The sequence below is a fragment of the Dipodomys merriami genome, unplaced genomic scaffold, assembly GCF_024711535.1.
Source record: "Dipodomys merriami isolate MVZ:Mamm:240054 unplaced genomic scaffold, mDipMer1.0.p SCAF_90, whole genome shotgun sequence".
In the NCBI taxonomy this organism is placed as follows: domain Eukaryota; kingdom Metazoa; phylum Chordata; class Mammalia; order Rodentia; family Heteromyidae; genus Dipodomys; species Dipodomys merriami.
The window spans coordinates 407,448-418,771 of record NW_027206513.1 but is presented as its reverse complement, the minus strand read 5'-3'; the positions used below and the strand labels follow the sequence as shown (position 1 = coordinate 418,771).

The window sequence follows — 11,324 nt, the reverse complement described above, 5'->3', positions numbered from 1 at the left end:
TTTTTTTTTTCTGGTTGTGGGGCTTGAACTCTGGGCCTGGGCGCTGTCCCTCAGCTCTTCAGCTCAAGGCTAGCGCTCTACCATTTAAGTCACTGCGCCACTTCTGGTTTTCTGGTGGTTTACTGAAGATAAAGACTTTCCTGCCCCAGCTAGCTTTGAACCATGATCCTCAGATCTCAGCCTCCTGAGTAGCTAGGACTACATGTGTGAGCCACTGGGGCCTGGTTTCTTCTTCTTTTTAAAAAAATTTTTTTTTCTGCTTATGTGGTGCTGGGGAATCAAACCCAGGGCCTCATGCATGCAAGGCAAGCACTCTACCACTGAGCCACCTTCTCAGCCCATTAAAAAAAATTTTTTTTTGTTGTTGGTGGTCATGAGTCTTGAACCCTGGGCCTGGGCGCTGTCCCTCAGCTCTTTAGCTTAAGGCTAGCGCTCTACCACTTGAGTGACAGCGCCAGTACCCGTTTTCTGGTAGTTAATTGGAGGATTACAGATGTGAGTCACGGACGCCCAGCTTAAAGTACTCTCTTTTATATACTCAGGTAATCGGCAAAGCTGCTTGTAGGTTTAAGATTCTTACTCCTACTTGACCAGTGAATGGCAAGAAAGATCAGAATACTCATTACCTTACTCATATAACTCTAAACCCTCTGTACAGTATTTTTACAATAAAAAATACATACAAAAAGAAAAAAACAAAAGAAAGGTCAGAAGCAGGATTTGTGGTGCTATCTGATCCATTCATAATTCATTGGAGAAAAGGGTTGGAGAAAGACACCAGAGTCTGGGCATGAAGTAGGAATTATGAGTATATTCAAGATGTTGAAAACAGGGCTGGGAATGTGGCTTAGTGGTAAAGTGCTTGCCATGCATGCATGAGGCCCTGGGTTCCATTCCTCAGCACCACATAAACAGAAAAGGCCAGAAGTGGTGCTGTGGCTCAAGTGGTAGAGTGCTGGCCTTGAGCTGAAGCAGCTCAGGGACAGTGCCCAAGTCCTGAGTTCAAGCCCCAGGACTGTCAAAACAAACAAACAAACAAACAAAATGATATTGAAAGCAGCTCAGCTCCTGCTCTTTGGCTCAGAGCTTGCGGAAAGTGAGACTAGCTAGCTTTTCGTGGTCAATTCCTAGTTTGGGTACCATCATCCTCGCGCCTGAATTTCCGAAGTATTTGTTCTCGTCAAACTGAACTGAGTGAGGCTGACAACACACACTACTACATGCTCTCTTGTGTCTCCCAGGAAGGCCGAGCAGAAGTTCTGATCTCCCCGCAATTTCAAGGCTGCAGGCTGGGGTGGGGGCGCATGTGCAAGAGTCTGGGACGCGGCCCTCCAAGCGGCCGGGCCAGACTTCAGGTGGGAGGAGCCTGGACGGGCTGGGCGGGGCGAGGCGGAGCCCGGAGGGCAGGAGCCGGACAAAGTCCGCGCCCTCAGAGTCGTGCACCGCATGGTGGGGCGTTCCCGGGGCCCACCGCCCGCACACAGACCACCAGACGCTTGGACAAATATGCTCTGTACCCTAGGGGAGTCGGGGCCGCTTCCGAGGTTGGTCCCGGCGATGAACCGGTAACTCGTATCCCGCCAGGAAGAACGCAGAGGTGGTCAGGCTGTACTGTTTCTTTAAGACCCTGTTCCGGCTGACACAGAGGGTGAGTAACCTGGCCCCAGGTTCTGGGAGAAACCCCCGAGAAGAGGTCGGTCCTTAGTTCGGTCTTGGTAGGTGGAGGAGAATGTAAATCTCTGGGGGAAATAGTAAATGGAGAGTGGCAGAGGGGCCTCCACTTTTGAGTCAAAGCCCTGGCCTATAATCTTGTAAATTTTAACAGAGATCCTGGAGCCTGCGGTGACACGAAGCAGGACCAAGTTCTAAAGAGAGGAGGGAGAGCCCATCACCTGGCTTCAGTGTTCCCAGGGCGCAGTCCATACATCTCGGTAAGCCCAGACGCTTGAGAACTATTGGGGTGAAGGCCAGAGCTTGGGCTTCAGCGGTGGATGGGGAAGTAGCAGAACCCCCACTGTGGGCTGTCAGATCCTGGACGGAGAGAGAAGTAGAGTTGGACACATGGCAGCCACCTGAGGACCTGGAAGGACACAATACCAAGGAGTGGCAGACACTGTGCCTCACTGGAGCCCACTGGGCAGAGGGGTGTGGCTGAGTGGTTTGATGACATGGGGCGAGCAGAATTCTGAGAATTGTGAAGTCACAGAGGAAGTGGGATGCTGTCTTTTGGGGCCTAGGACTGGCTGCTTGGGTACAAGAAAGGGTTGCCCAGGCAGACACAGTGCTTTCTGCCTGTGGAAGGGAGAGCCTCTGGGATCAGCAGGGCATTTCTGGTGCCCAAGGTGGACTGATGAGTCGGGTGAGGCCACCCCACAGTAAGGGTCCCCCGCCCCATCCTACAGTGGAATAAAAACAGTCCCATGTCTATCCTTTGGAAACCTCAATACCATCCATACCATGTGGAAGGAAAGCAGTAGAAAGACTGAGGGGCACATCCTACTGTCTCCCTTTCCTCCAAATCTCCTTCTAGGCAGACCACATTTGCTCTGTCCAAGGCTAGCTCTGTGAGCTTTCTGTTCCTCCTGAGTAGCTGACGTTCATCATTTTGGGCAGGGTTCTGGGGAATATGTGCTGGAGAGCAGATGCATCCAGAAGATCATCACTGATCCCTACCCTCCTACTTCTTCAGATGCAGAGGCCTCCATGGCTGTGATAAGCCTGCTGTTCTTGGCAGTGATGTATGTTGTTCACCACCCCCTCATGGTCAGTGACCGGATGGACCTGGATACACTAGCCAGGAGTCGGCAGCTGGAGAAGCGAATGAGTGAGGAGATGCGGCATTTAGTGACAGAGTTTGAAGAGAGAAAGCGAGCAGCTGAGCAGAAGCAGAGGGCAGAGAATTTCTGGAGAGGAGACACATCCAGTGACCAGTTAGTGCTGGGGAAGAAAGACAGGTGGCCATTTCAGGCTGAAGGCAAGGAGGGTCCTCTGGGCTGGATGCTAGGAAACCTTTGGAATGTTGGCCTCTTTTGCCTTTTTCTCATCTTTGAGCTCCTGAGACAGAACATGCAACACGAGCCGGGCTTTGAGTCCAGCAGTGATGATGAAGAAGAGGAAGTCCGTATTGTGCCGGTCACCACTTACAACTGGCTCACTGACTTCCCCTCCCAGGAGGCCCTGGAATCGTTTTACAAACACTATGTCCAAAATGCCATTCGTGACTTGCCTTGCACCTGTGAGTTTGTGGAGAGCTTTGTGGATGATCTCATTGAGGCCTGCCGGGTACTCACTCGCCAGGAGGCTCACCCCCAATTGGAGGACTGCCTGGGCATTGGGGCTGCCTTTGAGAAGTGGGGAACCCTCCATGAGACCCAGAAATTTGATATCCTGGTGCCTATTGTTCCGCCACAGGGCATGACGTTCATCTTGGAGATGAGGGACCCAGCTCTTGGCCACCGCTGTGGTGGTGTGCGGTTAGAGTCGGAATGTATGTGCAAGCGCGAGAAGGTCCTGGGGGATGTGTTGTGCCTGGTGCACCACCACAAGGACCATCCGCTCGCCTTGGGCAAGAGTGCCAGCTCTATCAAAGCTGCTTTCTGCACAGGCTTCCACTTGGATGTGCGTAAGACTGTGCAGTGGTTCCGGAACATGCTGGGCAATGCTTGGGCCCTGGTGGCCCATAAGTATGACTTTAAGCTCAGTCTCCCACCATCTTCTACCTCCTGCAAGCTCAGGTTGGATTACCGCTCAGGCCGCTTTCTGTTAATCAACTTGGTCCTGGGGGTGCAGCGGGAAGATACCTTGGTCTACCTGGTGAGTCAGGCCTCTGAGCAAGAACAGCTCACTAGCGTGGACTGGCCTGAGTCTGTTGCAGCCTGTGAACACTTGTTCCTGAAGCTGGTAGGGCGCTTTGCTCCCGAGAACACATGCCATCTCAAGTGCCTCCAAATCATTTTGAGTCTCTGGGACCACCAGAGCCTTCCCACTGGGGCATCCTGCCCCATCCTTACCTCCTATCACTTCAAAACAGCCCTCATGCACCTGTTGCTACAGCTGCCCCTAGCAGACTGGCAGCATAACAAACTCTCTCAGAGGCTCCAGGACCTCCTCTGGTTTTTGGGCCGTGGTATCCAGCAAAGGTCTCTCCAACATTTCCTCATTGGCAACACCTTCCTGCCCCTGACTATCCCAATCCCTAAGTCATTTCGGGATGCTGAGCCTGTCAATCTCTTCCAACACCTTGTGCTAAATCCTGTGGCACACTCACAGGCAGTGGAGGAATTCCACAACCTTCTAACCCAGGTGAAAACTCTGCCCTGTGCCCCACTGGTTGGAGCACTTTAATATAAAGGCCATTAAAAAAATGGGAGAAGGTATTCTGATTCCTCAGGCTGCAAAAGAGTTTATTTTTCACACCTATCAGCGGTATTATGTGACCTTCACTTTGCCAGTAGGAGCTATAGTAGAGTTAGAGAAGTGAGATGGTTGAGAGGCTGGATGCAGCTTTAAAACCTAAGCTAGGGTGGGGCTGAGGTTTTTTTCTTTGTCTTAACTTTCACCTTGCCCCAAAGACACCCCAGGGAAACAGTTGTTATGGGAGTATCTTGCAGTTTAGCAGCTGAGATCCTAAGAAGTTGTGTTTCTCTATCAACACTGGAAGCAGAAGAGAACCCGAGAATACCTCTGTTCCAGTTTACTCCTTGTATGTGAATGAGTTTCTTTGTGAATTGGTTTTCTTGTTGAACGGTTAGTTTAAATACCATCCAAACTGATGGCGCTTCACTCCATCTCAAATACTGTGAAGGCAACTTCTCATACTGTGAAGGCAACTTCTCATACTTTAGGATCTAATTATTCATACCTTCACTGTTTCAAAATATAACCAACAATGTTTATTTTCCATTTTTTTTGTTGTTGGTTATGGGGCTTGAACTCAGGGCCTGGGTTCTGTCCTTGAGCTCTTTTGCTCAAGGCTAGCACTTTACCAAAGAACATGCCACTTCTTTTGGTTTTCTAGTGGTTAATTGGAGATAAGAGTTTATACAGGCTTTCCTGCCCAGGCTGGTGTTGAGCTGTGATCCTCAGATCTCAGCCTCCTGAGTAGATAGGGTTATAATCATGAGCCACTGGCGCCTGGCTCCATTTTCTTAATTAGTCCTACTTTCATATGACCCAGCTATTTTGGGGCATCTGAGAAAAGTCTCAGTATTCTCCAAATACTTGTTAGCATCGATTCACAAGCATTAAGTCAAAGGATGTCTGTGCCATAATTGAGATAACCAATTTCCTGTAATTCATGAGATAGCCAACAACTGATGACCTGTTTCAGTGCCTAGAAGTATCATTATAAAGCCCTTCATGAGAAAAATCTTTGTGAGGACTGTAGAAAATAGTTACTTTGTTTCTGAGGGGGAGCCCTAGTTTGTTAAATGAAAAGTTTAGCTACCATATGTAGCCATGCGTTTCTGGTAATGCCTTTGAATTCCCTTTTCAAAAATGACAAAGGGATTACTTGAACTATGCTTGTGAAAAATCAGTCATAATAATCCAGGCCCATTGCCAGAGCTGGACCATATAACAGGACTGTAAAGCAGTTCAACTCTTAATTAAGAGTCCTGATTCCAGAGATAGGTATATTTTTCCCTTCTCTCAAAACTTTGAGCACTCTGAGGAGTGTTAAGATAGTTGTGGGTGTGGTTGTTTCTGGAAACATCAGTGTTCCTATATTACCAGGAAGAGCTGCTGAGGAGGAGCTGCTGGCTCTGAATTTGACTTGACCTGGGGATCGGGAGGGGGGTCACATGCCTTTAGGGTTTTTGTAGTAGAACTCACACTTTTCACTCAGGAAAAAAAATGAAGTATTTCATAAAAAAATATTTGGAAATCTTGCTGCACTGAAGCTACTGCTTCTTTCAAGGTGAGAGGCAATGGTTTTATGCTGATGGGCTTTCAGTTTTTAAAATATCCATACATATTTTTTGTTTAGTAAATCGTTTTCTGGCATCTTAATTCCCAATCAATAAAGGAGGTTATTTTCTGTATAAATTGGAATCTTTGTACTAAAACACTGAAGGTAAGTATTCTCAAATGCTTGTTCCCAAGAAGTTCATGTTACCCTGACAGCTCCATCCAGTTTATCCTGGTGTTTCTCAATGTCCCTTAAACCAGTCTTCCCTGTGGTTTCCCAGTGCCAAGGCCAGTATCCATGAAAGAAAAATTCAAAATGTTAAGGAACTTTTAGGCCCATGATGCTCAAACCAAAATAATAACTAAGTCAAAAGATTTTAATGGCTTCAAACAAGCGCTAGAAGTCTGTTCAGGTACAAAGAAGGGGACAGGATTTCTTTTCTAGTAGAAAACATGAAGTTAAGTGTGGGTAGAAGATTACAAAGAGAAGAGTCAGCTTGGGTGGGGCAGAAGGTACAAGAAAGTACAGGAAAAAAAATCAAAACAAGTAGTAATGGAAAGAACAGACCTGCAGTGCTCTGGGAATACTCTCACAAAAGGGAAACCTCTTCAGATAGGAAGTTAACCTTTATTCTGAAACAAAACCTGATGAGCCCCCAGGATGTAACATAGTGTTCTAGTAATGGGAATACTTGGAATTCACTAAGCATTGCCAATGGGGGTTGGCATTGTTCTAACTGCTTTACATCTGACAATTCATTTAATAATCACATGACAGCTTCACCAATCAGATCTTTTATCCTCTCTATTTTACATATAAGGAAACAGGCATAGAAAGGGCATACAGAGCTAATAAATCGGAAAGCCTGTAGAAAGTACTTGTGCCAGCAACTTGTCAGTATAGTCTTTAAACAAGATTTAGGGGTAAAAGTGCTGTGAAAAGCAAAAGGCACTGTATTTTAAGATATGGGATGTATTTGGGGGGGGGCAGAGAGGGGAATTCTAGAAGACAGAAATTGTTGGTTCTTAGCCCAGTATTTAGTAGGTCAAGAATTTCCTATCACATACAAAAATTAAAAGCATTTTCTCAAAGGCCAAAATGAATGCAAAGACATTTCAACTACATGTTGTTCCAGTGACTTGGTGGTTTATATCAGGAATACATTATGACAAGCCAGCTGCCGGCTGGAAGTTCAGAGTAAATTTAAAGACAGACGGTTGCTTGTTCAGGTAGCCAGTTAACTCGATTATTCATCTCCTAAACTAAAGCTATTCCCTCTGTTCAGGGGAAGTAGAATCTGAAGGAGGAGTACAATGTCGAAGTGATGGTTCCAGTATGGCTTTTTTGGAAGCCTAGGAATGGGGAGGGGCCCTACTACTTTTTTACAAACAGGAATTGAGCTTTGAATGCCACTGATATCACTGATAAATCATTCAATCTTTTGGCACTCTCAGTAGCTTAAACTCTGAAACAAAGATAGCATTCAGAACAGGACGTGAAAAACCTGTCTGCACTAGGAATGCCTAGCCCACAGACACTGGAGATGGAGCTGGCTCTGCCTCACTGCACACACGGGAGCCCTGCAGTCAGCCCATTTCTGTCACAGAACATCAGCTAGTGGGTCACTAGCAGCTTTCTGCCAGGGGTTCCAAGTTCTTTAAGGGCTCCCAACTCACTGTCATCTAGTATCCTCCCAATCCTTGTCATTCTTAGTGAAAGCAAACATGGAAGCCTGAAGAGCATACCTGTTCCCACTTTCTTCAAGTGAATTCAACAAGTTAAGTAGGGCCCCAGTGGCTCACACCTGTCATCCTATAAACTTAGGAGGCTGAGATCTGAGGATCAAGGCTCAAATCCCGCCTGGGAAGAAAAGTGTGAAACTCTTCTCCAATAAACTAGCAAAAAACCAGAAGTGGAGGTATGGCTCAACTGGTAGAGTGCCAGGCAGCCTTTTTCCCTTAGCAAAAATTTAAGGGTAAAAGGCCCTGAGTTCAAGCCCCAGTACACATACACCCCCCACCCCCCCAAAAACAGATTAATCTTGGGATCCTAGTATATACTGAGTATACCACATGTTCATAGGGAATTTAATATGTTTCCTAATTCTATATAAAGCTCAGTGAAGAAGATACTGCCATTCTTATTTTATAATGGGGGAGAAAATGAGGTCCAGGGGATTTAACATTTGGAATCCAGGATTTTTAAATTTTTTTATTGTGGTAGGTGGAGAGAAGGCTGAAGGTTGAACCCAGGGCCTCAGTCCAAAATTTAATGTCTTCCCACTTTGCTAATTCAATACAAACTTAAACACTTGTTAGTCTAGCATTAGGGCATGAGAAATCAATGGTAGCAGAGACAGCTTTGTCTTCACAGAGTTGATAGTTTGGAGGGGATAGACATACCAGCACATGTAAAACTGCAATACAGATAAACCTTCACTCAGAACCTTAAGTCAGAATACAGAAACCTTCAGTTAGAAGAGTTGAGTATATCAAAGTGACAGAAGTGGGAACCTGAAAAGCTGGATGGTGAAGATGAAAATGAAGAAGGTCCTAGGTAGAAGAGAGCAGATGTGTAGAGGCCCTCTGGTGGGAGCGAGATGGTGAAAGCAAGTCTGAAAGAAGGCCCAGGCAAATGAAAGGTGGGAAGCAAAAGGAGGCAAGGTACAGATGAGGCTCATCAAGTTATGGGGACCAGACCCCACAAAACCTTGTAGGCTCCTGCAGAAGTCCCCAGGATTCAGCTTTTGGTGCATTAGATAAGAGTTGCCTGATGTGCAGGTTTGGATCGGGAGTGAGATGAACCTGGGGCCATGAGAGATGAAATGATGAACTTGAGTCACACAGCTAATTAAGTAGTAGAGCTGGGGTTAGAGCTCAGGTTTCCTGCCTTCCAAGATTGTTAAAATGAGTCTACAAAGCTGGGCACAGGTGGCTCACACCTGTAATCCTAGCTACTCAGAAGATTGAGATCTGAAGATTGAAGTTCAAAGCCAGCCCAGGCAGGATGGCCCAGAAAAAGCCAGAAGCGGCTCAAGTGGTAGAGTGCTAGCCTGGTGCACAAAGAGGCTCAGGGACAGCACCCAGGCCCTGAGTTCAAGCCCAAAACTGAGGGGAAAAAAGTGAGTCTACAGAAGCAAACCTCTAATGACTTCTTAACTAATTATCAGATGGACACATAGTAAAATTAAATTCTGGAGTAGATTATTGAGGGGTCCTGGCTTGTCTGGAGGGCTACATGAACACAGCTGTGGAGAAGACAGAGAACTATGTAAATGGATAGCTGGAGAATAAGTACAAGGATGCATTTATCTGAGGAAACAATATGTTGTACATCAGTACCCAGTAGAGAAGGATATGAAAACACTCAGGAAGCAGTTCATTTCATATTTAGACTTTTTTTTGTTTTTTTTGGGTCCAGTTGTGGGGCCTGAACTCTGGGCCTGGGCGCTGTCCCTCAGCTCTTCAGCTCAAGGCTAGCGCTCTACCACTTGAGCCACAATGCCACTTCTGCCTTTTTTCTTTTTTGCTTATGTGGTGCTGGGGAATCGAACCCAGGGCCTCATGCATGCAAGCCAAGAACTCTACCTCTGAGCCACCTTCCCAGCACATATTTAGACATTTTTAATGAAATGTGTTTCTATTGTTTTTGTGATATAATTTGTCCAGTTTGATCATCTTTCATGAGTAAGATAGATGTATAAAATTTGACTGAGTTGTAAAGAATTTCTCATTTAAGTTTCATTTTCTTTTATGTGTGCCAATATAGAAAATGCTAAAAGAAAGAAATAATTCTGGGCTGGGAAGGTGGCTCAGTGGTAGAGTGCTTGCCTCACATGCATGAGGACCTGGATTCGATTCCTCAGCACCACATAAACAGAAAAAGCCAGAAGTAGTGTTGTGGCTCAAGTGGTAGAGCACTAGCCTTGAGTTGAAGAGCTGAGGAGCAGCACCCAGGCTGAGTTCAAGCCACATGCCCCCCCAAAAAAAGTCTCCAGGACAATGGAACCTTTGAAGGGTTTAGACTTCAGGGAGGAAGTGGTGGGGTCAAGTAGGAATGACAGACCAGATTTATACTTGACAAACACCATTGTGGGCTCAAGGGGGGAGATCAGACCAACAAGAAGGTGGATGGAAAGGAGAATGGCCTGCATTGAAATGATTAGGAGGCAAAAAAACTGGATAATGGGGTGTGTGTGTGTGTGTGTGTGTATGCACGCACATGCATGCATGTATGCATGTAAGAAACATCCAACTGCTGGATACAGAGTGGGTTTCTGGGTGCCTAGCAGCATTTGTTGAGATGAAGACACTGTAAATTCCTTTTCTTTCCTTTATCCCACTTTTCCTTGTTGGAAAGATATGAAGGTGGTCACTTGGAAAAAATAATGTATTCATGGGCTGGGAATGTGGTAGAGTGCTTGCCTCACATGCATGAAGCCCTGGGTTCAATTCCTCAGTACCACATATTCAGAAAAAGCTGGAAGTGGTGCTGCGGCTCAAGTAGTAGATTATTAGCCTTGAGCAAAAGAAGCTCAAGGCCAAGTTCAAGCCCCAGGACTAGCAAAAAAAAAAAAATAGCATTCCAAAAAGTCAAACCAGGTACTGATGGCTCATGCCTATAATCCTAGCTACTCAGGAGGCTGAGATCTGAGGATGATGGTTCAAAAACCAGCCAGGGCAGGAAAGTCCGTGAGACTCATCTCAATGAACCACCAGAAAACTGGATGTGGCACTGTGGCTCAAGTGGGTAGAGTGCTTGCCTTGAGCTGAAGAGGTCATGAGCAGTTACAGACCCAGAATTCAAACCCCACAACCAAAACAAACAAAAACAAAAAACCACAACACCCCCCCCCAGCTTTTACAACATCTTAATAGTAACAATAAGTTTTTTTTTTTTTTGTCAGTCTTTAGGGGTTGAACTTTGGGCATGGGCACTGTCCTTCAGCTCTTCAGCTCAAGGCTAGCGCCCTACCACTTGAGCCATTGGCTTTTTTCTGCTTATGTGGTGCTGAGGAATCAAACCCAGGGCCTCATGCATGCAAGGCAAGCACTCTACCACTGAGCCACCTTCCCAGCCCCAACAATAAGATTTTAAAAAAGTAATTTTTTTATTTTGGTTGGTCGTGGGGTCTGAATTCTGGGCCTGGGTGCTGTCCTTCAGCTCTTCAGCTCAAAGCTAGTGCTCTACCACTTGAGCCACAGCACCACTTCTGGCTTTTTCTGCTTATGTGGTGCTGAGGAATCAAACCCAGGGCCTCATGCATGCAAGGCAAGCGCTCTACCACTGAGCCACTTTCCCAGCCCTAAAAAGTAAATTTTTAACAAAGGCAAGGCTTTCAGTTGCCAAAACAACTGAAGGAGCACTGCTGTAAATTAGTGGTCGGGTGGAATCAGGGATGCTGAACAGTCCTGCA

The 11,324-nt window shown here is 46.3% G+C and overlaps 1 protein-coding gene and 1 pseudogene across 2 annotated transcripts; both read left to right on the top strand.

The window, feature by feature from the left end:
* Positions 1–1,569: 1,569 nt before the first annotated feature.
* On the top strand, positions 1,570–4,382 carry Itpripl1 (ITPRIP like 1). 2 transcript variants are annotated; one of them, XM_070013377.1, is made up of 3 exons: positions 1,570–1,648; positions 1,826–1,931; positions 2,690–4,382. In XM_070013377.1, exon 3 carries the CDS (start codon positions 2,704–2,706, stop codon positions 4,342–4,344), a length of 1,641 nt encoding a protein of 546 aa, XP_069869478.1. In that variant the 5' UTR covers positions 1,570–1,648; positions 1,826–1,931; positions 2,690–2,703; the 3' UTR covers positions 4,345–4,382. The 2 variants fall into 2 exon arrangements, with proteins under 2 accessions (XP_069869478.1, XP_069869477.1); XM_070013376.1 differs by lacking the exons at positions 1,570–1,648; positions 1,826–1,931 and adding an exon at positions 2,119–2,359.
* A 2,850-nt stretch (positions 4,383–7,232) lies between these two features.
* Positions 7,233–9,268, top strand: LOC138821194 (U6 snRNA-associated Sm-like protein LSm6 pseudogene; annotated as a pseudogene).
* The last annotated feature ends 2,056 nt before the right edge of the window (positions 9,269–11,324 follow it).

Coding starts and splice junctions, on each gene's coding strand:
- Itpripl1 (XM_070013376.1), top strand. CDS start 2,164: ATGACATGGGGCGAGCAGAATTCTGAGAATTGTGAAGTCACAGAGGAA. Junction 2,360..2,689: donor AAGGTGGACTGATGAGTCGG/GTGAGGCCACCC, acceptor CTACTTCTTCAG/ATGCAGAGGCCTCCATGGCT.